Source organism: Mobula birostris, chromosome 13 (genome assembly GCF_030028105.1).
Source record: "Mobula birostris isolate sMobBir1 chromosome 13, sMobBir1.hap1, whole genome shotgun sequence".
Classification (NCBI taxonomy): Eukaryota; Metazoa; Chordata; class Chondrichthyes; order Myliobatiformes; family Myliobatidae; genus Mobula; species Mobula birostris.
This window is the reverse complement of record NC_092382.1, coordinates 55,485,268-55,512,947: the sequence shown is the minus strand read 5'-3', so window position 1 is coordinate 55,512,947 and position 27,680 is coordinate 55,485,268. Positions and strand designations below refer to the sequence as shown.

The 27,680-nt window shown below is 44.2% G+C and overlaps 1 protein-coding gene across 1 annotated transcript in view; it reads right to left on the bottom strand.

Moving 5' to 3' along the window:
• Window positions 1-26,540, bottom strand: part of LOC140206850 (NACHT, LRR and PYD domains-containing protein 3-like) — a 29,648-nt gene extending 3,108 nt beyond the window's left edge. The window contains 7 exon segments of the mRNA XM_072275098.1: window positions 45-1,812; window positions 8,926-8,991; window positions 9,090-9,261; window positions 16,301-16,473; window positions 17,027-17,386; window positions 21,218-21,314; window positions 26,377-26,540. Of these exon segments, the coding sequence (XP_072131199.1) occupies window positions 45-1,812; window positions 8,926-8,991; window positions 9,090-9,261; window positions 16,301-16,473; window positions 17,027-17,386; window positions 21,218-21,227 (2,549 nt within the window). The 5' untranslated portion in view covers window positions 21,228-21,314; window positions 26,377-26,540.
• Between the last annotated feature and the right edge of the window lie 1,140 nt (window positions 26,541-27,680).

The window sequence follows — 27,680 nt, the reverse complement described above, 5'->3', positions numbered from 1 at the left end:
GCTGTTCAGAGTAAAAGTTAAAAAAAACAACAAAAAAAAAATACCTCAAATCTTGGCACTTGTGTAGCCCGGGTCCCAGCCGCTGGATTCCTTCACACTGAATATGGCAGTACTCCAGTTTGAGCTGTTTTATTGTATCACAGAGTCCGATAGCATGAGACAGGACCGCGCAGTCAATTGGGGTCAACGTCATCCCGCGGAATGAAAGTGTCTCCACAGATCCCAGTGCAGTCCGAGCCAGTCCACGATTCTGAGACTCAAACAGGTAGTGCAATGTGTTCAGGAGGCTCTTTTTACCAATTTCAGTCTCTGTGTTTCTAATCTGACGTTCAATCTCCTCCTTCACCCAGTCAATCACCCGGCAGGTTCTTTCATTAGCAAATGGACCCAGAAACTCCTCCAGGCCCCGAGCTGTCATTGGGGAGGAGAGACCAGCAACAAAACGGAGAAATACTTCAAATCGCCCATCTGTCGTGTTGTGGGCCTCAGTGAGGAAGTTCCGGATTTTCCTGGGATGTATAGTCAGGAATTGTGCGACTGCAGCTACAAACTCTTGGATGGTGAGGTGTGGGAATGTGTACACCACACACCGGGCAGAATTCTCTCTCTCCAAAAGCTCCATCAGGAACCCGGACAGGAACTGCGAAGGCTGCAGATTGTAGCTGATCAAATCGCCATCTGTAAAGACGATCTTTTTCTGGGACAGCCCTGTGAAGGCCATCTGACCAACCCTGAGTAACACATCACGGAGATTCTCAATATCACGGCCGTGGTTTTTTAAGATGTTGTAAGTATAGTAGGAATATAATTGGGTTATAGTTTTGGGAACTCGCTGGGGGTCCCTGTCTCTTTGTGTGAAGAAGGGGCCCAGTGCCAGAGCGAGGATCCAGCAGTAGGAGGGGTTGTAGCTCATGGTGTACAGGATCTCGTTCTCCTTCACGTGTTTGAAAACAGCTGCTGCCACCGTCTGATCTTCAAAATGCCTATAGAAATAATCCTTCCGTTCCTCACCAACAAATCCCAGGATTTCAGCACAGACACTGATCTCCGCCTTTTCCAATAAATCTAAGGCAGTGGGTCGGGTGGTCACCAGCACTGAACACCCTGAGAGCAGCTTGTGCTGGATTAAACTGTACACTATGTCAGACACTTCACACCACCACTCGGGATCTGGGCACTGGTGCTTTAGTTCTGTGTCTCTCCGACCGTCAGCAAAATCGATTCTGTGCTTGAATTCATCCAAACCATCGAATATAAACAACAATCCCTCTGGGTTCTTCCAGACCTCTCTCAGGAAATTCCCAAAGTAAGGATATTGATCCAGAATCAGTTCCCTCAGGTTTATTCTACAGTTAATAGTGTTTAAATCCCGGAATTTGAAACTGAAGACAAACTGGAATTGTTGGTATATTTTCCCCGTGGCCCAGTCATAAACAAACTTTTGTACCATTGTTGTTTTCCCGATCCCCGGGACTCCGGCCACGACAGCCGAACTTCCCGAAGATGATCGTGTGAAGAACCTTTTCATTCTTTCCCAGGAACTATATGAGTAACTGCTCTGAAACAGATGATCAATTCGGATTTTCTCCAGCTCTCCGCGGAGATGTTTCTCTCTCCACTGCTCGTGGTCTCTGCCTCTTGCTAGCAGCTCATGCTCCACCAGTCTCCGATCTCGAAGAGTAGAAATGACCGTGAGCTCAGCGTATCGATCAACCAGCTGGAAAACCTTCACCTTCTCCGTCATCAGGATCGTGTTCACTCTCAGTGTTTCAGTTTGTATCCGCAGAGTCTCCTTGTGTTTCTGCTGAACATCTTCCATGGGAACAGAGAACATTGTCAAAATGTTAAATGGCTCATCTGACAAGGAACTGTATAACTGCATTTCAACATTCAGTGTTTAAGATTACATGAATTAATTCAAGACTCCCTGGATATTAGGACAGAAAGTAACATTTTGTTCAGAGGCACCTGAATTTACAGCGATGAATGTCCCAGAAAATGTCCAATCCTCATAATCTGGTACTGATTACTTGTGAAGGTGAGCATTCCCCTGGTATACTATTGCAATCCTGACTGCACTTCCATCAAAACAACATTTCATTATATTTAGAACACTACTTGTATCATTAACAGGCGTTGTTAATATTCATCTGGTGTGGAAATATGGAGAGCAGGACACTGTGCATTTTGGCAAATCTGCACGCTGGGTAGTTACGGGTGTCCACTGCTCTTGTATGAAAATAGGAGGGGAATATGCGTGAAGTTTTGTATCGATAACGCATTGGAATGATAAGAACGAAAATGGGTAGTTTTCAGTTTTAGAGATGGAGGAGCGGTGAAAGACGGTATCTCTGTGAGTGAGAGAGACCACAAGCGTCTGAGTGATTTAAGTCATGTTTCTGGGAGAGGGGGTGCAGTCTTGGCAAATGCTACTGATCAGTCTGGCAGTGCGGGTGTGGGGCGCTGTATTATGGGTCTTCTGTCTGTCAGAGTTGACCATGGATGCTGGGTCCCGCTGACTAGATACGCAAGCCAGGACACTACGATATGGAGAGAAAACTGCTGCCCATGTAGCTAACTCCATCTCTCCATGCATCTGATGAACCCAAAGGAACGGCAGAGACCGATACGGTTTGGAACCAGAAGCGCTGGCGTTGCCAGTCTGCGTTGCTCCAGCTCCAGGCTTTTCCCATTGGGTTGTGACGGGGTCCTGAATTACCCTTATAAACTGTGCTCGATTACCCCTACGAACTGTGCTTTTGAAAAAAGACAGAGAGAGTTATTTAACACAAACACCTTAAACACCTTGTTTACAAGAGAGAGGGAGGGAGAGAGAGAGAGAGAGAGAGAGGGAGAGGGAGAGGGAGATGAAGACTGCTCACAGGTAATTTATACTTTCTCCAAGGACACTGCCTGTTTGACGAGAGAAGGGAGGAGTTATTTGAGAGACAGTTGGTACTCAGTACGGTGAGATAAATAGAAGGTCAGATGATAGGCCTGAAACACATGATTTTGGACACAATGAGCTTTGTTGTGCCCACCGAAAAAGTGGGTTTTGGGGTATTGATCAGGCGGATCGATGAGTGGTTCTCGTAGTGCAGAGAAGGTGTGACCAGAGGGGAGTTATTTGTGTGTCCAACCCTCGCATGGGTTGATAGCTCCACCGCAGAACAGCGGTCCCCTTTGTTGTTGTCACAGTCGGTGACTTTTAAAGGATTTCGGAGGACAACGGGAAGATCGACGGCGTCAGCTCACCTGAAGATTCAAATCTCTCCCTCTCTCTCTCTCCAGCACTACTCAACTCACTACCACGAACTGAACTGAATTTTACTCATTATCGTAAGACTATCTATTTACCCCTAGACTTAAAGAAGCATGGTTTTCTTATATTTCCACATGTATATAATCATTGCAAACCTGTTTGATTTATCTGCATTTATATTACTGTATTGCGTAGTTACTAACAAATATTATTGGTTAATAGCAATACTGGACTCCAAAGTGTTTTGTATTTCTGCTGGCTCTTTAACCCATCACTGTGTACGTGACAGGGTTTACTCCCAAAGTCTTCCCAATGAGGGTAAAGTTGCAAAGCAGCGGAGGGTTGAGATCAGAATTTTCCTTCCTTTGGATGAGCGGCCGGTCATGGCCGACGAGTCGAGTCCCATCTGCCCGAAGCGACCGGTTTTAAGTCGCCAATCACTCGCCTGTGCCCTTCTCCTGTCGGAAGAGATGCTTCCACCAACGTATCCCCACGACCAACGCCAGTATAAAATCTTAGCAACCAAGGGGCTCTGTATTATTGACAACGATAAATCGGTAAATTGGTTTATTATTGTCACGCGTACCGCGGTACAATGGAAAACCTTTCTGCATGCGATCCAAACGGATAATTTAATCACATCGGTACAATGAGGTCGTACAAGGTAAAAGAGAACAGCATATTAGAGGGAAACAGTGTTGCAGTTGCCGAAATCATTGGCAGGTCAGGTTTTTTTTTGAACTGTTGCCCTAAACTGTGGAGTTCAGCACCTAACACTACAGTACTGGTGAAAAGTCTTCGACACAGTTATAACTAGGGACACTGAGACTGTAAGGGATGCAGACTCCAGTTGTTACTTTTAAACACACGCGCAAAACTTTTGTTTATTAATTGAACCTTTCTTAACAATGCCATTATTTTATCTTTTATTTTCTAATTTCCACTGTATCCCAGATTGAACAACATCGTCCGAATTAGGTGCTTTATAAAGAACTTATTATTTCTATCCTTTCACAGTTCAAACTGTTAAATCCTGAGGTACGGTCATATCCAAGCACAAACATTTCTCAATTGATAGGCAACTTCAGACTCCTGTCGTGGTGTATACTATTGTGACTTTCGGAAGATTTACATGGGTGGAGCTAATTGTACGAATGTACAGTGGTTTTGGGATGAGACCAGTTGGGGATATTACTATCGGGACAATGTACATTTTGTTCACGTTCCACATTCTTTCAATTTCCCTTAAATTCGGCATATTTCTGATGTTTTTCATGAATTGATCTCTGTCAGTTATGTGTGTTTGGAATGGCTATAGCTATTTTAAAACGTTGTTTTTGCTTGTTTATTCTGTAAAATTACAGCCAGAGAGTTATTGTGTATTCTCCTACCTGTAACAGTGGATTGGCCATAGTTGGATGTGTAGGACTCTAATACTAAAAGTGGAGCAGGCTTGTATTTATGGTAAGGTATGGTGTCTTTCATCAGTTGTAGTTTAAGCAAGATTTTTGTGAATGTTGCTGGGGGGCGGGGGTGGGAACCGAACTGAAGTGAGGGAGGAAAGGGAGGCTGGCTCACAAATAGAGAAAGCTTGGAGACAGTGCGAAAGGGAGGATAGGCAGGTGATAGGGAAGGGACGCGCTCAGTCCTATGGATTGAGATCTGTCTATTTTAATGCGAGGAGTATCATGAATAAAGCGAATGTGCTTAGAGCGTGGATCAGCACTTGGAGTTTTGATGTTGTGGCCATTACAGAGACTTGGATGGTGTAGGGGTAGGAATGACTACTTAAAGTGCCAGGCTTTAGATGTTTCTGAAAGGTCATGGAGTGGGGGGGGGAGGGGGCGGGGGAGGTGGCGCTGTTGATAAAGGATAGTGTCATGGCTACAGAAAAGGAGGAAGTCATGGAGAGGTTGTCTACCGAGTCTTTGTGAGTGTAACTTAAGAATAGGAAGGGGTCAACAACTCTACCGGCTGTGTTTATATATATATATATATATATATATATAGACAACCCAATAGTAACAGGAACATCAAGGAGCAGAGAGGGAGACAGATTCTGGAAAGGAGTAATAGTGACAGGGTTGTTGTGGTGAGAGATTTTAATTTCTCAAATATTGATTGGCATCTCCTTAGAGTGAGGGGTTTAGATGGTGTAGAGTTTGGTAGGTGTGTTCAGGAAGGTTTCTTGACACAATACGTAGATCAGACTACAAGAGGAGAGGCTGTACTTGATCTGGTATTGGGACGTGAACCTGGTCAGGTGTCAGATCTCCCAGTGAGCAGAATTCTATCTTCTGCACCATAGTATTGGAGAGCGATAGAAACAGACAAGTTAAGGAAACGTTTAAATGGAATAAGAGGAAATACGGGGCTATCAGGCAGGAACTTGGAAGCATAAACTGGAAACAGATGTTGTCAGGAAAACGTACGGAAGAAATGTGGCAAATGTTCAGGGGATACTTGCGTGGAGTTCTGAGTAGGTATGTTCCAATGAAACATGAAAAAGATGATAAGGTACAAGATGTACAAGGTATACAAAGGCTGTTGTAAATCTAGTCAAGAAGAAAAGACGAGCCTACGAAAGGATCAAAAAAAAATCTAGGAAATGATAGGAATCTAGAAGATTACAAGGCTTGCAGGAAGGAGTTTACAAATGAAATTAGGACTGCCACAAGGGGCCATGAGAAGGCCTTGGTGGAAAGGATTAAGGAAAATCCCAAGGCATTCAACAAGTGTCGGGCAGGGACAACTCCAGGTTACTGAAATCAGTACTCTACGGAGAACTCTCTCTTGGCAAGAGATACAAAGACCATTTTAAGCAGCAGGAAAATATCGAAGTCAACGAATGTCAGCAGCCGGCTTGTGACAGAGGCCGCAGGACATTGTTGAACTAATTTTAATGATGTGCCATCTTGTTACCTCTTACTCTTCACAAGTAAAGAACCAGCCATCCATACACATACACATAGAGATAGGCACCACACACACTTTACTATAATTCTTTTTTTTTTGGTCTCTATTATGTTTATTGCATTGTGGTGCTGCCGCATTGCAACTAATTTCATAATATATGCTGGTGATATTAAACCTGATTCTGAGAAGTTTATCTGACTGTTCTGTACATTTTTATATCTGCTGTTCCTCTTCCTCATACTGTCCTAGTCCATGTTAATCTAAGTGTGCTCGAGTAAACATAGTGCTTTCTATTTTTTTTTTTAATTTGAGTTCTCATTTTTCTTTACAAATCTTTCAGATCCGTTTCAGACCAAGATACTACACCAAAAAGTGTACGTCAATATGTACATAGTGAGTGTTCAGTGTCTATTCTATTTTTACTTCTCAGCTCTGTTTGGCAGATATTCTTACACCTTGATGTAAATTTACTATTTCTTTAGGTTTGAGGTTAATTCAGATTTTCTTCAACCTTGAATTAACTTTTGTTGGAAGATTTTCCTTTATCACACACTCATCCATTTTCTTATATGTTTCATATTCACCTATCGGTTGTATTGTAACCTCATGCTCTGCTTTATATTCTACTAACTCTACTGCACCTTTCTTTATGTTCAATGTTCTGTACTTTTCTGGTCTAAGTTTCATGTGCAACTCTTTGGAAATTACTTCCATTATTTGCATTATTTGTTTTAGATTTATTCATGCAAGAGCAAGTAATTTCAAATCATCCCTGTATAGCTGTCTCAAGGTATAACTCGCATGTTTGTTTGTTTTTTTTTGATTTGTTTTTCTGAAAAAATAGAGAGCGGGTTTAAAGCTAGATAAAACCATAGTGAGCTTAGTGAGTCGCTCTAGAAAATCCCCACATTTATTTTGATAACGGTGGTTGTTCCGCTGTGGTTGTTAATAGGGCAATTATTGTACACAAATGCTTTATCAAATCTTGTGGAAATTTCACAAGTATTCGATGCATTTCATAGATATTACGAATTTCTCTTAACCATGCAAGGGAGAAAATCAAATGATTTTTAATAGACAATATAACGCTGAAAGAGCACTGCGTTCCCCAGTGCTTGATATAGAATTACACAATCTATTATCAGTTGTTCCTTAAATCCGTTCATACCCAAACAGTATCTTTCTGCTCTTCTGTAAGTATATTGCGGTTATCTAAGTGAGTGGTTATTAGTTACGAGATACACAGTGTTACAATTTTATATATAAAATTGTCATATTATTATTAAGAGCGAATAATAACATAGTAGGTGACCATTCAGCAGCCTTATAAATGCAGAATTAAAGCTGCCCTTGAGGCTGGTCTTACAAACATTCTGCCTTTTTTATCTACTGCTCCACAGGAGAATGAAAGAAAGAATGTTTGAGGTGGGTTACGGTTCAAGAGCAAGGCTTTGGCTGGGGGAAGTCGAGTTTTGCTAACTTGATTGAGATCTTCCAGGAGGTGACAAAAGTGATGGATGAAGTTACACATGGATATTGTCTACTTGGATATCAGCAGGATGTTTGACAACGCCCAACACGAGAGGCATATACAGAAAATTAACATGTTTGGGAACCGTGGTGAATTGTCCTGGCTGGCGGGGACCCACACATTGGGAGAAATTTCTTTCGCTGACGTATGGTGAATCTGTGAAATTATTTTCAGAGACGGCTGAGGAGGACAAGTCGTTGGGTATAATGAAAATGGAGGTTAATACGTTCCTGATTAGGAAGAGCATCACCGTTTGCTGGAAGAAGGCAGGGTAATGGTGTAGAGAGGAACTGCTGAACAGGTTCATCAGGATGTTGCCTGGATTCCGTGGCATGTGAGACAAGTAGAGGTTTGATAAACCTAGTTTGTTTACTCTAGCGTTAGAACAGAGATCGGACAGAGGTGTAAAAGTTTGAGAGATAAAGGATTGGGTAGACAGCCTGTATTTTGTTTGTTTGTTTGTTTGTTTTTTCCACACAGGACCCATGTCTTGTACCAGAGGGAATTTGGTTAAGATGAGATGGGGTGCATTTACAGCACTTATGGGTAGTTTGTTTGTTTTTTTTTCCACAGGGTAGTGCCTGAAATTTACCGTCTAGGTCATGTCGGAGGCAACGATGTCATAGATGCTCCTAGACACACGTGACTATGCAGGAAATGCAAGAATAATATAGAAAGAGGATACTGAAGCGTTTTTTTTTCCTTCTGTTCCAGATATATAAAGAGTAAAAGCAATTGAGAGGGTCGATACCGGACCGCTGAAAAATGATGTTGTAGATGCAGTAACGGGTGAAAAGGAAAATGTCAGGGAAAAAAAAATGTGGAAGTCGCGAGAGTATTACAAAATGTAAAGAGCATCACCGGACAGATTTGAGTTTCTAGTGCCATTGCGAAGGAGAAGATGCTTCGGTATCTGAAAGGTCTGAAAATAGAGAAGTCGCCTGCACTGCACGATACAGAGTATCAGGAGACTCCTTGGGTTGTGTGGGCATTCCCAGAGCATTTGGACCTGGAGTGAAGACTTCTGCAGAACCAACAGCTGGATTAATAGAAAAAATACATTTTAGAATATTCAGGCTGCAGCGAGAGATTCTCTGAATTGTTACTGGAATTGCAGAGATCACCGAAAGATTAATGGTGAATTTTAATTCCGAGATTCTGTCAAGTCACAGCCTGACATTTGAGATGTAGTTTGAACTGTGCATTCAGCACTCACCTATCAATTGAGTGGGTAACTCAGATAACCCTTGGGCAATGTTCATGTACTTCTCTCTGTCATGACCTGTTTAAATAAAACAAAAGTCCATGAAAACAGAGCTAAAATAATTAGAACAATTTATTTCAATGTGCATTTGTGTTCAGTGAGTGTTTTTTACGTACCGAGTTCCTGTATTTCCCTCAGTATTCTGTCCAACTTTGGTAACTCAGTCCTCCAGGTCACAAAGGATTCCCACATCGCCCGCCGGGCCTGGGAGCCTTTGCCCATCACCAGACTGAGGAATAGTCTGGAACTCTCTGTGCGGTGTCCCTTCTCTGTCAGTTCAGTGACTTTCTATAAAAGAAAAAAACAGTGAATTTATTGTAGAGCAAACAGACAGACATGGAGAATGTGCAGGAAAATATCTGTTCATGGCCCCAGTAGCTTCTGAACAGATGCACTTACTGGGCCGCTGCCTCATACTCCCCGGGTTCAGCCATTAACAGAGAAACAGTAACTGAAGGAAATTCTTCATCAAAATTGTGAACGAATAAGGATTTAGTGATACCCTACAGTATATTCAACGTGATTAATTTACTTCTCCATCAATTGGGAGCAAGAAGGCTAAGGGTGAAAGGCTAAGGATTTCCGGAGCGAGGCAGTTTTACTACTCGGAGTAAAAGAGTGGCAAGACTGCGCAGGCGCCTGACGTCAGCACGTAGAGTGAAAAAAAAAATTAAAAAGAAGACCGCCATATCCAGCGGACAGCGGAGTGAGAGGTGGCAGAGTGATAGTGCTTTGGCTCAAACGGGCTGAGGAGGTAACGAACAGAGGTAGGTCTACTTGGTTAATTGCGGGAAGGGGACATATGTGGGAGGTTCTGGTGTCTCCCAGCCTCCCGGACGGCCATATCTGCACCCGGTGTGTCGAGCTGCAGCTCCTAAGGGACCGAGTTAGGGAACTGGAGATGCAGCTCGATGATCTTCGTCTGGTCAGGGAAAGCGAGGAGGTGATAGAACGGAGTTATAGGCAGGTGTTCACACGGGGGACAGGGAAGTGGGGCACAGTCAGGCGAAGGAAGGGAAAGAGTCAGGTACCAGATAGTACCCCTGTGTCTGTACCCCCTGATAATAAGTTCTCCTGTTTGAGAACAGCCTACCTGGGAGAAGCAACAGTGGCCGTGCCTCTGGCACAGAGTCTGGCCCAGTGGCTCAGCAGGGTAGGGAAAGGAAAAGGAAGGCAGTAGTGATAGGGAACTCTATAGTTTGGGGGTCAGACAGGCGATTCTCTGGACTCAGGAAACAAACTGGGATGGTAGTCTGCCCCCTAGGTGCCAGTGTCCTGGATGTTTCAGATCGCGTCCAAGATATCCTGCAGTGGGAGGGCGAACAGCCAGAAGCCGTGGTACATATTGGTACCAATGGCATAGGTAGGAAAAGGGAAGAGGTCCTGAAAACAGATTATAAAGAGTTAGGAAGGAAGTTGAGAAGCAGGACCTCAACCGTAGTGATCTGGGGATTGCTGCCTGTGCCACGTGACAGTGAATACAAGAAGAGAATGAGGTAGAGGATAAATGCGTGGCTGAGAGATTGGAGCAGATGGTAAGGATTCAGATTTCTGGATCATTGGGACATCTTTTGGGGTAGGTGTGACCTGCACAAAAAGAACGGGTTGCACTTGAATCACAGGGGGACTAATATCCTTGCGGAGAGGTTGTTAAGGTTACTGAGGAGAGTTGAAACTAGAATTGTTGGGGGGTGGGAACAGAACTGAAGAGACTGGGGAATAAACGTTTAGCTGACAAATAGAGAAAGCTTGAAGACAGTGTGTGAAGGAGGATAGGCAGGTGATAGAGAAGAGACGCGCTCAGATGGACAGTTTGAGATGTGTCTATTTTAACGCAAGGAGTATTATGAACAAAGCGGATGAGCGTAGAGCGTGGATCAGTACTTGGGGATATGATGTGGTGTCCATTACAGAGACTTGGATAGCTCAGAGACAGGAATGGTTGCTTCAAGTGCCGGGTTTTAGATGTTTCAGAAAGGACAGGGAAGGAGGCAAAAGAGGTGGAGCGTGGCACTGTTGATCAGAGATAGTGTCACGGCTTCAGAAAAGGTGGACGTCATGGAGGGATTGTCTACGGAGTCTCAGCGGGTGGAGGTTAGGACCAGGAAGGGGTCAATAACTCTACTGGGTATTTTTTATAGGCCACCCAATAGTAACAGGGATATCGAGGAGCAGATAGGGAAACAGATCCTGGAAACTTGCAATAATAACAGAGTTGTCGTGATGGGAGATTTTAATTTCCCAAATATCGATTGGCATCTCCCTGGAACAAGGGATTTAGATGGGGTGGTGTTTGTTAGGTGTATTCAGGAAAGGTTCTCGTCACAATATGTAGATAACTCTACAAGAGGAGAGGCTGTACTTAATTTGGTATTGGGAAATAAACCTGGTCAGGTGTCAGATCTCACAGTGGGAGAGAATTTTGGAGATAGTGATCATAATTTTATCTCCTTTAAAATAGCATTGACAAGAGATAGAAACAGATAGGTTAGAAAAGCGTTTAATCGGATTTAGGTGAATTATGAGGCTATCAGGCAAGAAATTGGTAGCTTAAATTCGGAACAGATGTTCTCAAGGAAAGGTATGGAAGAATGTGTCAAATATTCAGGGGATATTTGTGTGGAGTTCTGCATAGTTACGTTCTAATGAGACAGGGAACTTATGGAAGGGTACAAAGGCTGTAATAAATCTAGTCAAAAAGAAAAGAAAAGTTTACAAAAGGTCCAGAGAGTTAAGTAATGTTAGGGATCTAGAAGATTATAAGGCTACCTGGAAGGAGCTTATAAGGGAAATTAGGAGATCCAGAAGGGGCTACGAGAAGGCTTTGGCGGGCAGGATTAAGGAAACCCCCAAGGTATTCTACAAGTATGTGAAGAACAAGAGGATAAGACGTGAAAGAATAGGACCTACCAAGTGTAACAGTAGGAAAGTATGTATGGAACCGGAGGAAATAGCAGATGTATTTAATGAATACTTTACTTCAGTATTCACGATGGAAAAAGATCTTGGTGATTGTCGTGATGACTTGCAGCAGACTAAAAAGCTTGAGCAAGTAGATATTAAGAAAGAGGATGTTCTGGAGCTTTTGGAAAGCATCAAGTTGGATAAGTCGCTGGAACCGGATGAGATGTACCGTAGGCTACTGTGGGAGGAGAGGGAGGAGATTTATGAGCCTCTGGCGATGATATTTGAATCGGCAATGGGGACGGGAGAGTTTCCGGCGGATTGGAGGGTTGCGGATGTTGTTCCTTTATTCAAGAAAGGGAGAAGAGGTAGCCCAGGAAATTACAGACCAGTGAGTCTTACTTCAATGGTTGGTATGTTGATGGCGAAGATCCCGAGAGGGAGGATTTATGAACATTTGAAGAGGTACAATATGTTTAGGAATTGTCAGCAAGGCTTTGTCAAGGGCAGGTCGTGCCTTACGAGCCTGATTGAATTTATGAAGGATGTGTCTAAACACATTGTTGAAGGAAGAGCAGTAGATGTAGTGTGTATGGCTTTCAGCAAGGCATTTATAAGGTACCCCATGCAAGGCTTAATGAGCAAGGAAGGAGGCATGGGATCCAAGAGGACATTGCTTTGTGGATCCAGAACTGGCTTGCCCACAGAAGGCAAAGAGTGGTTGTAGATGGGGCATATTCTTCATGGTGGTCTGCGACCAGTGGAGTGCCTCAGGGATCTCTTCTGGGACCCTTACTCTTCATGATTTTTATAAATGACCTGGATGAGGAAGTGGAGGGATGGGTTATTAAGTTTGCTGATGACAGAAAGATTGGAGCTGTGGATACTGTGGAGGGCTGTCAGGGGTTACAGCCAGACATTGATAGGATGCAAAACTGGGCTGAGTAGTGGCAGTTGGAGTTCAACCCAGGTAAGTGTGAAGTGTTTAATTTTGATAGGTCAAATATGATGGCAGAATATAGTATTAATGGTAAGACTTTTGGCAGTGTGCAGGATCAGAGGGATCTGGGGGTCCGAATCCACTGGACGCTCAAAGACAGCTGCGCAGGTTGACGCTGTGGTTAAGAAGATATTCGGTCTATAGGCCTTCATTAATCCTGGAATTGATTTTAGGAACCGAGAGGTAATGTTGCAGCTATATACGACCCTGGTCAGACCCCACTTGCAGTACTGTGCTCAGTTCTGGTCGCCTCACTACAGGAACGATGTGGAAGTTATAGAAAGGGTGCAGAGGAAATTTGCAAGGATGTAGCCTGAATTGGCGAGCATGCCTTATGAGAATAGATTGATGGAACGCGGCCTTTTCTCCTTGGAGCGACTGAGGATGAGAGGTGACCTGATACAGGTGTATAAGACGATGAGAGGCATTGATCGTGTGGATAGTCAGAGGCTTTTCCCAGGGGAGAAATGGTTACCACAGGAGGACACAGGTTTAAGGTGCTGGGGAGAGGTACAGATGAGATATCAGGGGTAAGGTTTTTACTCAGAGGGATGAGTGAGCGTGGAATGGGCTGCCGGCAACGGTGGTAAAGGCGGATACGATAGGGTCTTTTAAGAGACTTTTGGATAGGTACATGGAGCTTGAAATATAGAGGGCTATGGGTAAGGCTAGTAATTTCTAAGGTAGGGACATGTTCGGCACAACCTGTCGGCCGGAGGGCCTGCATCGAGCTGTAGGTTTTCTATATTTCTAATGAGCAACATTACATCAAAAAGATGTGACAACAAGAAAGGAAGAGAGGGGAGAGCGAGAGAGCGAAAAAAAAATGATGGTGGTCATCACTGAATCGTGGCTGAAAGAAGATCATATTTGGGTGCTTACATCCAAGGATAAATATTTAATCGAAAGGATAGGCAGGTGGGTGAAAGGGTTGGGTTGACTCTGTTGTCATAGAAAAATAAAAAGTCCTTATAAAGAGGTGACATCTGATTGAACGATGCAGATGTTAAGAAACTGCATAGGAAAAATGACCCTGATGGAACAGTCACCAGGATGTGGGCTACAAATTCCATTGGGAGAGAGAAGAGGCATGTAAAGTGCTCAATATTAAAATAGTCATGGGAAATTTCAATATATAGGAAGCTTTGCAAGATCAGGTCAGTGCTGAATCCCAAGTGAGGGAATTTATAGAATGCCTAGGAGATGGCTTTTGACAGAAGCTTATGTTTCAGCCCACTATAGGAAAGGCATATGTGGATTCGTTGTTGTGTATTGCACCAGATTTGATTGGGGAGCTTAAGGTAAATAAAGACTTACGAGGCAGTGATCAGAAAACAGCAGAACCCACACTGCAGTTTGAGAGGGAGAAGGTGAAAGGTAGCTGTATCCGTATTATTGTGGAATAAAGGAACTACAGAGGCATGAGAGAGGAGCTGGGCAATAATAAATTGGAAGAGGACACTAGCAGAGGCAACAGCAAAGCAGAAATGGATGAAGATTCTGGGAGAGATTCGGAAGGTGCAGGTAGAGGTAGATAATCCCAAAGATGGAAATTTATACCAAAGGGAAGATGATCAACCGTGGCTGATGAGGAAGTCAATGCCAGCACAACAGCAAAGGAAAGGGCATAGAATATAGTAAAATATCGTGGAAAGCTGGAGGCCTGGGAAGCTTTTACTAACCAGCATAAAGCAACTAAAAATCCCTAAGTAGAGAAAACATGAAATATGAAGGTAGGCTAGCTAATAGTGTAAAATAGCTTACCAAAACGTTCGTCTGATATATATATGTATGCTCTTTGAGGACACCTATTGATTTTTGCGGTCATAAGGTATCAGCTTTGTGCGTGGTAGTTCATGTCTAACCAATCTTAAAGTTTTTACAGGAAGGTAAAGTTGATGAATCGAAGAAGTGGGTGTTGTCTCTATGGACTTTAGCACAACATTTGGCAAGGTACCGCCAAGGAGGGTGGTCAATAAAGTTCAGTTGTTCAGCATTCAACTTAAAATGGTAAATTGGATTTGACATTGGCTTTTTGGAAGAAGACAGAGTGGATATAGACTGTTGAATCCCTGACTGGGAATTTGTAACTCGTGCGGTGCCACAGGGATCGGTGCTGGTTCTGTTGTTGTTTGTCATCGTTATCAATGATTTGAATGAAAGTGTGGTTAATTGGATCAGCAAATTTGCGGATGACACCCAGAGTGGGTTAGTGTAGTGGAGAGTGAGGAAGACTATCAAAGCTTGCAGTGGTGTCTAAATCAGCTGAGAAATGGGCTGAAAATGACCGATGCAATTTAATGCAGACAAGTGTGACGTGTTGCAATTTGGAAGGGTCGATCTTATACAGTAACTAGTAGGACACAGAGGAGTGTAGTAGAAAAAAAAACGATTTGGGAATACAGGTCCATAATTCTTTAAAAATGGCAGCAAAGGTAGATAATCGGAAAGAAAGTATTTGGCACACTAGCCTTCATTAATGAAAATCTCGACTACAGAAGGTGAGATATGATGTTGAACGTGCATAGGACATTTCTGAGGCCTAATTGTGAGTATTATGTGCAGTTCTGATCACCTACTTATATGATAGATGTAAAGAAGTTTGAAAGAGTACCGAGAAAATTTACAGCGATTTTGCCGGGACTGAAGGACCGGAGTTATAAGAAAAAATTGAACAGGTTAGGACTTTATGCCTCACTACAACAAGAGGTCATCAGTAAAAGATGAAAGGTGAAAAGTTCAAGGGGCACATGAGGGGAAACTTCTTCACTCAGAGGGTGGCGAGAGTGTGGAACGAATTTACAGCGCAAGTTGTACAAGCAGTTCAGAGAAGACTGGATAGATAGATGAATGATAAAGCGTCATGGCCCGGTGCAGGTCAATGGGAATAGGCAGTTTCAGTAGTCCGGCAAGGAATAGATGGGCCAAAGGGCCTGTTTATGTGCTCTAACTTTTTATGACTATGACCTCAGCCAGTCATTTTTCGGGATCTCAGCTGGAGACCAGACCAGCTGTGGTTAGCAGTTTTCCCTCCCTCAAGTACCGCAGCGAAGCCAGTTGGCCCAATTTACAATCTGACAGTTTAATATTCACACTGAATTAATGATCTGAGGTGAATTTGACCGACGGTCCTGATAAGATGCAAAATTAAGTTTGGACTGAATGCCTTTTCAACAGTCCAGATATGAACTACTGCACTTCTAACACACTGATAAATACAGCAGGTGTGAGAGGAAAAGGTGACGTTGATTCTGCACTTCCCAGTGCTCCCCGCCTTAACAGCTGAAACCAGATTTGCTGGAGACAATCAGAGATCAAAGTCTCTGTTGTCACGTAGAATTCCTAGAATGTGCAGGAGATTAATATTGATCACTTTTCCCTCAGATACCAGCAGTTCGGTGATAATACACGAAATACACTCACCTCATTTTCTTCTCGACTGAAATGTCCCTCCTTTGTCAACATCTAACCGAGCCTTTCAACCTTTTCTTCAATCGCTTGTTCCAGTCTGTCCCTGTAGAACTTTGTCAGTTGGTACAATTGATATTCACCTCCCTGCGCCAGGAGGTCAGAGATTGCAAACTCTGGCTCTGTGACTATAAAATGAGAACGTAGACATGAACTCAAATATTCCTTATCTTCACGGCTCTCACAGCACTCAGCAAATCAATAATGTCTTGAAACTCAATATTCAGCCGTCTTCAGCAACAAACACGGATTTTGTACCAATTTCCAACACTGACCTTAAAACCTACCCAACAATGTTTGGGCATCACATCACCAGAAGGGCAACTTTACTGGAAAACTGACCCACCTCCAGCCAACACAATCCAGTTATTTAAAATTAGGCTGGGCGATACCTGCTGAGGCTGTCAATGATGCTCTTTTCCCAGAGATGCTCTCTCCATCTTGGCGAATACAGGTCATTTAATTCATACCCCGGACAGCCGCATTTCCTCCAATATACATCCAGAAAATCCTCAGAGTAGGTATTACATTTCCTGCAGTGGGTTAACCCGTGTCTCACTAAACCACTTGACACACACCCACACATTCCCCCTCTTCTCTAACCAACCCTCCAACAAGGCCTCACATTTTCCCTCCTCCCTGTCACATTCTGTGAACACATCATGCTTATATTTCACTCACCTGCCCCTTGTTGGGGACTTGACAATTCCGTGTTCAATGAGCCTCCGAGCTGACAGACAGTCGCCTCACTTGTACCGGTTCCAGGGTCCCGATCAGTGTTCCTGACGTCACTGTCTCTGGGCTGACAGACAGTCGCCTCACTTGTACCGGTTCCAGGGTCCCGATCAGTGTTCCTGACGTCACTGTCTCTGGGCTGAATTTGCTCCACTTCCGCTGCGGCCGGACCACATTCTATTGGGACATTGCTCTCAATCCGACCCTGCTTTGGTACCTTGCTTCCCGTGTCCCGATCATCTTCCCCCAATAACTTCAATGGTAAGAACCTCCTGAGTACTGTTCGAACCCGATTTAACCTCCCACCTGAAATAAATGATGAATAGCAGGTTTAGAGTGATTTGTACTCGAAGAAGGATTCACAATGGGTGTCCGCAATGGAGCCGAGACTCTGTCTCACCAGATTTGGAGTGGGACTGTGCTGGTGAATGTGAATCACACGTCCTGCTAGGGCACCATCCCGATAAGCCACAGTAATAATAATCCCCGACTACGCGTTAGCTGAACACACTGATACCCAGCTGTTATTAATGGAACGGCCTCAGGTGATACCGGGAATTATCACTGGGATTATTTCCACAAACATAAATTTCCCTGGATCATAAACTGTCCAGTCACCTGTGTCACTCACAGACAAGCCACTGGATTACTCATGGTCCGATCCTCCAGATCACACGATCTGCGTTTGTTTTGTCACACACTGTCTTGTCCCCTGGGTCACAGACTGACCATTGACTTGAGACGAAAAATGTCCAGTCCCCTGGGGTACAGACTGACCATAACCTTGAAGCCATTGATGCCTAGTTCCCTGGGTCCATCCCGTCTCCCGGATGATAATCGTCAGGTAACAACTATACAAGTCATTGGCAAAAGGACAGTCTTGTATGCAGTTCTAGTAGCTAAACGTAAAGTCTCCCTTAGAGAACTTTATGTGCACTTACAGTTGCTAATCTACAAAATGGATGTGATTCAGCTGGGAAGAGTGTAGAGGAGATTGACAAGTACGTTACTGGATGGGGCTGTTTGTTTTTTGTGTTACATGGTTCGGGTAAAATTTGTCCTGGATCATGTGAGCTTGAAGGGTAACCTTACACACCTACATAAAATAATCAGGAATGCAGATAAGGTAGATGGTCATAGTCTGTTTCCTAGGTTAGGGGAGTCTGAGACTCGAGGGCAGAAATTTAAAAAGGACCGAAAGGACATTTTTTTTTTCACGTGGCGGCTGATGGGTATAAATTACATGCAGCCAGAGGAGGCTTTAAACACAAACAAAATTACAAAGTTGTGAAGATGTGGGCGGGAAAAAGGATAGAAGAAGTCTGCAAGGGAAATTTGGGAAAAGCTGCTGGGAAATCGGGCAAGCTCAGAGACATTTAGAACAGCATGAATTAGTTGAGCCGAAGGACCCGTTTCCACACTGTGATCTCTGTTTTACTCCACCTGGAATACAGAGTTGAGCACAATGACAATGCCTACCAGAGACAGAGACAGTTGGTCATTGGTTAAAGCGGATTTCGCATCAGAGATACAGGTAATTTAAATTCAGGTAGCAGATCATCTGAAGAGGGAAGTATTGAGAATTCACGTTCACCATTTGGCCACAGACCAGACATGGACTGGGGTATTAAAACAGAATCTGAAGTCAGGAGGGTGATGGTAGCGGCCAAAAAAGCAAGAAACAGCCACTGAAGTACAAGGAGCAGGACGAAGATTATCCAGAAAGCAAGGGAAATCGGGAAGAAAGGACGCTGGAGATGGACACAGGCCCTGAACGAGACTAGGATTCAGGGCCTAGGCTAGAAACACGGGACCCGGACGTGGAACTAGGAACAAGGAGACTGGACTAGGAACTCAGAACTCCGGAACCAGAGTCTGGACAAGGACCCGGAACCTGGGTCTTGGTTGGGACTCGAACCTGGGTCTTGACTCGGAACCGGAACCCGGGTCTAGGCTAGGACTCAGGACTAGGATCTTGGCAAGGACTCGGGACTAGGATTTTGGCAAGGACTCAGGACTAGGATCTTGGCAAGGACTCGGGACTAGGATCTTGGCAAGGACTCGGGACTAGGACTTTGGCAAGGACTCGGGACTAGGATTTTGGCAAGGACTCGGGACTAGGATCTTGGCAAGGACTCGGCACTAGGATTTTGGCAAGGACTCGGGACTAGGATCTTGGCAAGGACTCGGGACTAGGATCTTGGCAAGGACTCGGGACTAGGATCTTGGCAAGGACTCCGGACTAGGATCTTGGCAAGGACCCGGGACTAGGATCTTGGCAATGACTCGGGACTAGGATCTTGGTAAGGACTCGGGACTAGGATCTTGGCAAGGACCCGGGACTAGGATCTTGACAAGGACCCGGGACTAGGATCTTGACAAGGACTCGGGACTAGGATCTTGGCAAGGACTCGGGACTAGGATTGTGGCAAGGACCCGGGACTAGGATCTTGGCAAGGACTCGGGACAAGGATTTTGGCAAGGACTCGGGACTAGGATCTTGGCCGGGACTCGGGACTAGGATCTTGGCCAGGACTCGGGACTAGGATCTTGGCAAAGAATCGGGACTAGGATCTTGGTAAGGACTCGGGACTAGGATCTTGGCAAGGACTCGGCACTAGGATCTTGACAAGGACTCGGGAGTAGGATCTTGGCAAGGACCCGGGACTAGGACCTTGGCAAGGACTCGGGACTAGGATCTTGGCAAGGACAGGATGAGGTACTCCAGTACGGGACGAGGAATCTCCAGCACCGGGCTGGGCGAGGAACTGCTGGCCTGGGCGAGGCACATGGACTAGATGAGGACACGTATCTCAGACTTGGGCAGGGCTGGAACAGGGCGCCTGGACTTCAACTTGAGTGCAGCAGCACGGAGCCTCGGACTTGAGTATGGGAACACAGAGCCTTGGACGTGAGTACAGGAACACGGAACACAGAGCCAGGACACCTCCTTGGGAACAGGACGTAGGGCCGGGACCCGTACACGGAATACAGAGCCAGTACCACGTTTGGGATCAAGGCTTAGTGCCGGGGCACTACACAGTATCAGGACACCTCCTACGGAAGCAGCAGCAGTTCAATGAAATACACAATCTAGCAGGGGAAAATATAATAATAATAAACAAACAAGTAAACAAATTACGTATACTGAATAGATTTTTTTTTAAAAAAACGTGCAAAAACAGAAAGACTATATATTAAAAAATGAAGTAAGGTAGTGTCCAAAGGTTCAACGTCCATTTAGGAATCGGATGGCAGAGGGAAAAAAGCAGTTCCTGAATCTCTGAGTATGTGCCTTCAGGCTTCTGTACCTGCTTTCTGATGGTAACAGTAAGAAAAGGACATGCCCTGGAAGTTGGAGGTCCTTAATAATGGACGCTGCCTTTCTGATGCACCTCTCCCTGAAGATGTCCTGGGTAATTGGTAGGCTAGTACCCAAGATGGGGCTGACGAGATTTACAACCTTCTGCAGCTTCTTTCGATCCTGTGCAGTAGCCCCTCCATACCAGACAGTGATGCACTGAAGAGACCCCAGGATTATCTAAAATGAAGTGTCTCATGATCCTCAGCCATTTCCAAGGCTGGCAACGCTCTCGGCTCGGCTACAGAAAACAGAGTTCGGAAAATTCCCCTCATCTACTTTGCGCAGCGAGGAGGAAGTTGATAGCTTCCCCGACAAAACCTGAAATGCTGTATTATCACACAATCTCTGAAGTCCCGGAAATGTTCTTACAACCTGCCTCTGAATTTTATAAATGAAAGTTGGCGATGTCTTTTACCTCTGAACAGGCCCTAATGAGCAACAAACCGTGAACCTGGACTTTCACGTAACAAAAAACAGTTGTCACATTCCTGTTTGTGTTTAACTCTCAACCTGTTGATTCAGGTTCTCCGGCTCCTTTCACTCAGGTGAAGCTTTGCATGGTGAGTGGAGTCATTCGACCATTACTAGTGTCAGGTCCCTGTGCTGGAACTGTTGGATAGATCGATTACACAAAGCCGCTTTACCCGTGAGATCAATGACACTGCTCGATGAAAATTTTCTCTGCCCTGTTAGCGCCTGTGTAAGTTTCTTCATCTGAACTATTGTGCACCAACAGGGAAGAAGTTTAATGAAAAATATCCCAGTGAACGTACCTGTAGCCATTCTGATTCTGACTGACGATTGTTGATTGTCGTCGTCTTGTTTACACTTTTGTCGCGGTGCAGAACAGCTCCACCTGCTGGTGATGGCCTGAATTACACACAACAAGCGGACAGTGAGTCAGAGAGAGTAGAATTACTTCGCAAATGTGACAGTATCGCCATCCTCTGTACCAGAGCAGCAGTTCGCTTAGGGACCAAACATTCACTATTAACATCAACTCTCACACCATGTCTGTATGTCTGTTCAGTAATATTTGGCACATCCTACTGATAGAGTCACAGAGCAACAGAGCACAGATACATACCCTTCAGCCCATCGAGACAATGCTGACCACAGTGCCCACAGAGATGGTCTTAATTTCCTAAGTTGGACCCATTTTCCTCCTGGCCTCTTAATTCCATCTTCACATCCCATTTGCTTCTAGAATTATACAATTGTGCCTGCCTCATTCCTCTGGCAGGTCCCTCGACATCATCACCAACCTCTGCATGAAACCGTTGCTGCTCGTGTTGGTTTTACAATCTATTTACCACTCCTCTGCCCATTCAGATCCCCTATAAACTACGATAAGCTTCACATTGAATACCATCTACTAACTTTGTGTCATCCGCGGACTTACTGGTCAAGCCTTGTGCACTTGCATTCAAATCACTGCTATCAAATAGCGAATATCACATGTCCCAACTTGTGGATTTGCGGCACACAACTAGTTACCCGCCTCCATTTGGAGGAGAAACCTCCAACCACCACTCTTTTCTTGATATCTTCAATGCAATTTTTGAATCCATCTAACGTTCCCTCTCTGTACTGCATGTGACCTTATCTTCCAGACCAAGCCGTCATGAGGCATCTTGCCAAAGGCTTTACTGGAGTTCAATGTACAACATCCACTCCCCCACCCTCATGGACAATCATCTTCAAAAACCTTTAAAAAGTATTGTTGAACACAACTTTCCATGCACAATGCCATAACTCCTGATCACATCTGTCAAACCAAATGTTGGTTTGTATTCTGTGTGTGACTCGGCCATATTGTGGAAAAATAGCTCCGGCACCTCTCCTTCCATTTTTCCACTTACCCTCCAAAAGCCAAAATGGCAACCCATAGTAAAATTATGCTTCTCCAAATGCTGCCCCCAAGTATTCCTTCCAAGGGTTGGCCTACCCCCGATGTAACTCTCACTGGTCTATAATCCCCAGGATTAAACCCATTTGCTTTATTGAATTACAGAACATAATTTGACAGTCTCCAATCATGTGTTACTATGCCTGTGGCCATAGTGGATTCAATGATCATGGTCAGTGCCCCGTAACCTTCCCCCCTCACTTCCTGTAGTAACGTGGTGTATATTGGTAGATTGAACAACATCTCTTTCTCAATATTGCCATGCTGCTATGTTAACGTCGCAATCACTTTCCATCTCATTGGTAACTCTGAAGCAAAACATTCATTAAACACCTCGCCTATCACCGCATCCTCCAGGCACGTTTCCACCTTTGCTCCTGTGTAATCCTGCCCTCAATCTATTCACCCTCCTCTTCTTCACCCACATGTAGAACGCCTTAGGCTTTCTTTCATCCTACTTCCCAGCGACTTCTCAAGTTCCCTTTGACCTCTAAGTCACTTCTTAAGCTCCTTCTAGGCTTCCTTATAATTCTCTAGAGCCTTGATTGAATGTTGCTTCCTAAATCTAAAGAATGCTTCCTTTTCCCTCTTGCTGAAATGTTCCCATCACTTGTGAACCACGGTTCATTTATATAAACATTCTTTAACTGTGTGTGGAACAAATCGACCCCGAACCGCATACAAGTGTTCCTGAAGCAACCTTCACAGTTTCATTGTGCATTTCCCTTTGAAAATGTTCCCCCAATTTACACTCCTAAACTGCTCCGAATACCATTGTAATTATCCACTCACTAATTAAATACTGCCTCATATCGTCTGCTACTATCCTTGTCCACGATCATAATAAAAGTTGGGATGTTGTGGTCACTATCTCAAGAAGGTCACCCATCGTGACATCTGTCACCACACCAGCGTCATTGCCTCATACTAGATGCAGTACGGCAACTCCTCCGGTGAGCCCATCCACAAACTATGTCAAGAATCCTTCCTGGACACACAACGCACTCTGCCCCATTGACACATTTTGGAACAAGCAAGTGGAATCAACATCAGGAAAGTGGAGGTCAACAATGATAACAACCTTGTTGCTTCTGCAGCTTTCCCAAAACTGCCAAGTTATCTGCTCTCGTTATACCGGTGGCTTTGGGGGAGGCCTATAGAATAATTTCAGAATGATATCCCCCTTCCCGTTTCGGACTTTCACCCACATGGATGTCCTCTCTTTATGTACCTGTAATACCATCCCTAATTAGTAAAGACAATTCTCCCCATTTCACTCCCCACCCCCCCAAATAAAACCTGAAACATCAAACTTCAATTCTGCCCTTGTAACAGTCAGGTCTGTGAAATGGTTATAACATGTACCATCCATGTACTGAACCATGCTCTAAGTTACTCTTATTTTTAATACTTATTTTATTGAAGTAAACACATTTCCAACCGACTACATTATGCCCTGTCCACAACCGATCCATCCACAGTCTCTCTGGACATTGCATCTGCCTTTATTTCAACTGTTCTGTCATCTGACCAAACACTCCGGTTTCCATCCCACAACTACTGAGTTTAAGGCGACCCCCGCAGCTCCAGCTGACCAGCCTCCAAGAACATTTGCTCATCTCAACTACAGATATAACCCATGCATTTGATACAGGGTCAAATGGGAACATAACTTCATTGGAAGTTATTCTGCTTAGTCACAGGTACGTAGGTTCTGACAATTTATTAGTAGAAAAGTGTTTGATGATGACAGCGTATGTAAATGCAAATTACTGAGTGAAATGCGATGCTGGGACATTTGGCTTCAAGAGTGTTTGCCCTTAACAAAGGCTTGCGTGACGATATACTGGAGGGCAAGTATATCATTGCAGCTTGCAATAGCCAGAGGAATCAATGACATGCTGCTGTAGTTCACGGTAATTCCACATTTGTGCAATCACTACAGCAGGAAACAACTGTGGTGTCTTATAAAGGCAAAAATTCTCAACGCGTTTTGAGATAATTTTGATCTAACACAGAATAGCAAGGAAACAGAACTGATGAGAGTTTGAAATGAGCAAACAATATGAGGGAATGGGCGTGGTTTCGCAGAGCTGATACTGACAGCACATTAGTAGATCTGGAGTGATTGCAGCTAGGTCTGATAGAGGCATACATGTTATTTCTAGGATTATTCAGTCTCACTCCAGCTATTCACAAGGAACAAGGAAATGGCAGACAAATTGAACAAGTATTTTGGATCTGACTTCACTAGGGAAGACACAAACAATCTCCCAGATATAATAGTGGACAAAGGACCTAGGGTAATGGATGAACTGAAGGAAATTTATATTGAGCAGGAAATGGTGTTGGATAAACTGTTGGGTCTGAAGGCTGGTAAGTCCCGAGGACCTGATGGCCTGCATCCCAGTGTATTTAAGGAGGTGGGTTTAGAAATCGTGGAAGCATTGGTAATCATTTTCCAATGTTCTATAGATTCAAGATCAGTTCCGTGGATTGGAGGGAGGCTAATGTTGTCCCTCCCTTCAGGAAGGGAGGAAGAGAGAAAACAGGGAATTATCCACCGGTTAGCCTGACGTCGGTGGTGGGAAAGATGCTGGAGTCAATTATAAAAGATGAAAATACGACACATCTGGATAGCAGTAACAGGATCGGTCCGAGTCAGCATGGATTTACGAAGGGGAAATCGTGCTTGCTAATCTTCTGGAATTTTTTGAGGATGTAACTATGAAAATGGACAAGGGAGAGCCAGTGGATGTAATGTACCTGGACTTTCAGAAAGCCTTTGATAAAGTCCCACATAGGAGATTAGCGGGCAAAATTAGGGCACATGGTATTGGGGGCAGAGTACTGACATGGATTGAAAATTGGCTGGCTGACAGAAAACAAAGCGTAGCGATTAATGGGTCCCATTCGGAATGGCAGGCGGTGACCAGTGGGGTACCGCAGGGTTCAGTGCTTGGACCGCAGCTGTTTGCAATATATATTAATGATTTAGATGAGGGAATTAAAAGTAACATTAGCAAATTTGCCGATGACACAAAGCTGGGTGGCAGTGTGAAATGTGAGGATGCTGTTATGAGAATGCAGGGTGAATTGGACAGGCTGGGTGAGTGGGAAGATGAATGGCAGATGCAGTTTAATGTGGATAAATGTGAGGTTATCCACTTTGGTGGTAAGAACAGGAAGGCAGATTATTATCTAAATAGAGTCAAGTTAGGAAAAGGGGAAGTACAATGAGATCGAGGTGTTCTTGTACATCAGTCATTGAAAGCAAGCATGCAAGTACAGCAGGCAGTGAAGAAAGCTAACGGCATGCTGGCCTTCATAACAAGGGGAATTGAGTATAAGAGCAAAGAGGCCCTTCTGCAGCTGTACAGAGCCCTGGTGAGACTACACCTGGAGTACTGTGTGCAGTTTTGATCTCCAAATTTGAGGAAGGACATTCATGCTATTGAGGGAGTGCAGCGTAGGTTCACAAGGTTAATTCCCAGGATGGCAGAACTGTCATATGTCGAAAGATTGGAGAGACTGGGCTTGTATACTCTGGAATTTAGAAGGCTGAGAGGGGATCTTATTGAAACATATAAGATTATTAAGGGATTGGACACGCTGGAGGCAGGAAGCATGTTCCCACTGATGGGTGAGTCCAGAACCAGAGGCCACAGTTTAAGAATAAGGGGTAGGCCATTTAGAACGGAGTTGAGGAAAAACTTTTTCACCCAGAGAGTGGTGGATATATGGAATGTTCTGCCCCAAAAGGCCGTGGAGGCCAAGTCTCTGGATGCTTCCAAGAAAGAGATGGATAGAGCTCTTAAAGATAGTGGAATCAAAGGTTGTGGGGATAAGGCAGGAACTGGATACTGATTGTGGATGATCAGCCATGATCACAGGAAATGGCGTTGCTGGCTCGAAGGGCCGAATGGGCTACCCCTGCACCTATTGTCTATTGTCTATTTCCTACCAGCCTTGGTACAGAAATGTAATGTCTAAAGGACTAGAGTTTGAGTAAATAAGACTCACCAAACTTTCTCCTGAGTGAATCAATGGAAACCCTGAGTCAGAATGGTTCTCTTCAGTTGGTGCTCTCAGTCATCGAGCTGGTCCACTTGCTGCTGTTCCCTCATCTTCAGCTGAGGTTTTCTTCCAGTCGTGGGCGTTTCTTCCAATATATCTCTCAGCCCAGATCTAACTTTAAACAGAGAGATAATGAAGCATGTTACTAATGCAAAGGAGAATAAACCATTAAACTCATTGAAATTTAAATCTTGAACTCATACATAATTATCCGAGTGAAGAAATCTGTAACTGTCCCTCACATTTTATAAACCAAAATGCTGGAGGAACTCATCAGGCCAGTCAGCTTCTGTAAGTCGACTTTTCTCTCTTCCATAGCCGCTGCCTGGCCTGCTGAGTTCCTCCAGCATTTTGTGTGTGTTGCTTGGATCTCCAGAATCTGCAGACTTTCTGTTGTTTCTGATAGGATACAAATAAGTCATCGTTCAGTCATGGTATAATATGTGTCATAATACGTAGGAGTAGATTTAGGGGATACGGTCATTCTATTCTGCTCCATAATCAATCATGGAGGATTTTTTTCTTCCAACACCGTATTCTTGCTTCCCTGCTATAACTCTCACCTATTTAGCAATCCAGAACATGAATATACCCAACGGTAGCCTCCACTACATTTTATGGCATCAAATTCCACAGATCAACCAACATTTGGCTAAATAATTGCTCTCATCTCAGTTTTAAAGTGAAGCTTCATATTCTGAGGCAGCACACTCAGATCCCAAACTCTCCGTCTAATCAAGACGTTTTCTCCATTCCCACTGCATCCATACTTGCTGTTATTCAGTTGGTGTAAATAATCACTCCCGTCTTAACTTCACCTCCCCCCAACAACACTCAATCGCCATCCCTCTAAGCGCCTCTGAACACAGGCCCAGGGCCATCAAATGCTTCTCATGCATAATGCTTATCATTCCTCAGATTATTTTTGTGAAGCTTGTTAGCAACAACTGTAGTGAATACATTTCCGGGGAAAACAGGACGATATGTACCAGGATAATGTACTGGGAAAAGCTCTGGTTTCCTTCCTCTTCTATCAACTCTCACAAAACGAGCGCAGGTGCACTGGTCCACTCGCAGGAGATTTATAATGTTCCAGGGTGAATGTAATAAAGAGTAACTGGAATCACTGGAAACGCTCAGCTGGTAAGGAACAGCTGTGTGGGAGAGGAAAAATACTAGCGATTCGGTTTCCTAATCTTTCGTCAGAACGGATCAAACATCATACAGTTTTTAGTGGAAAGTCATGGGTT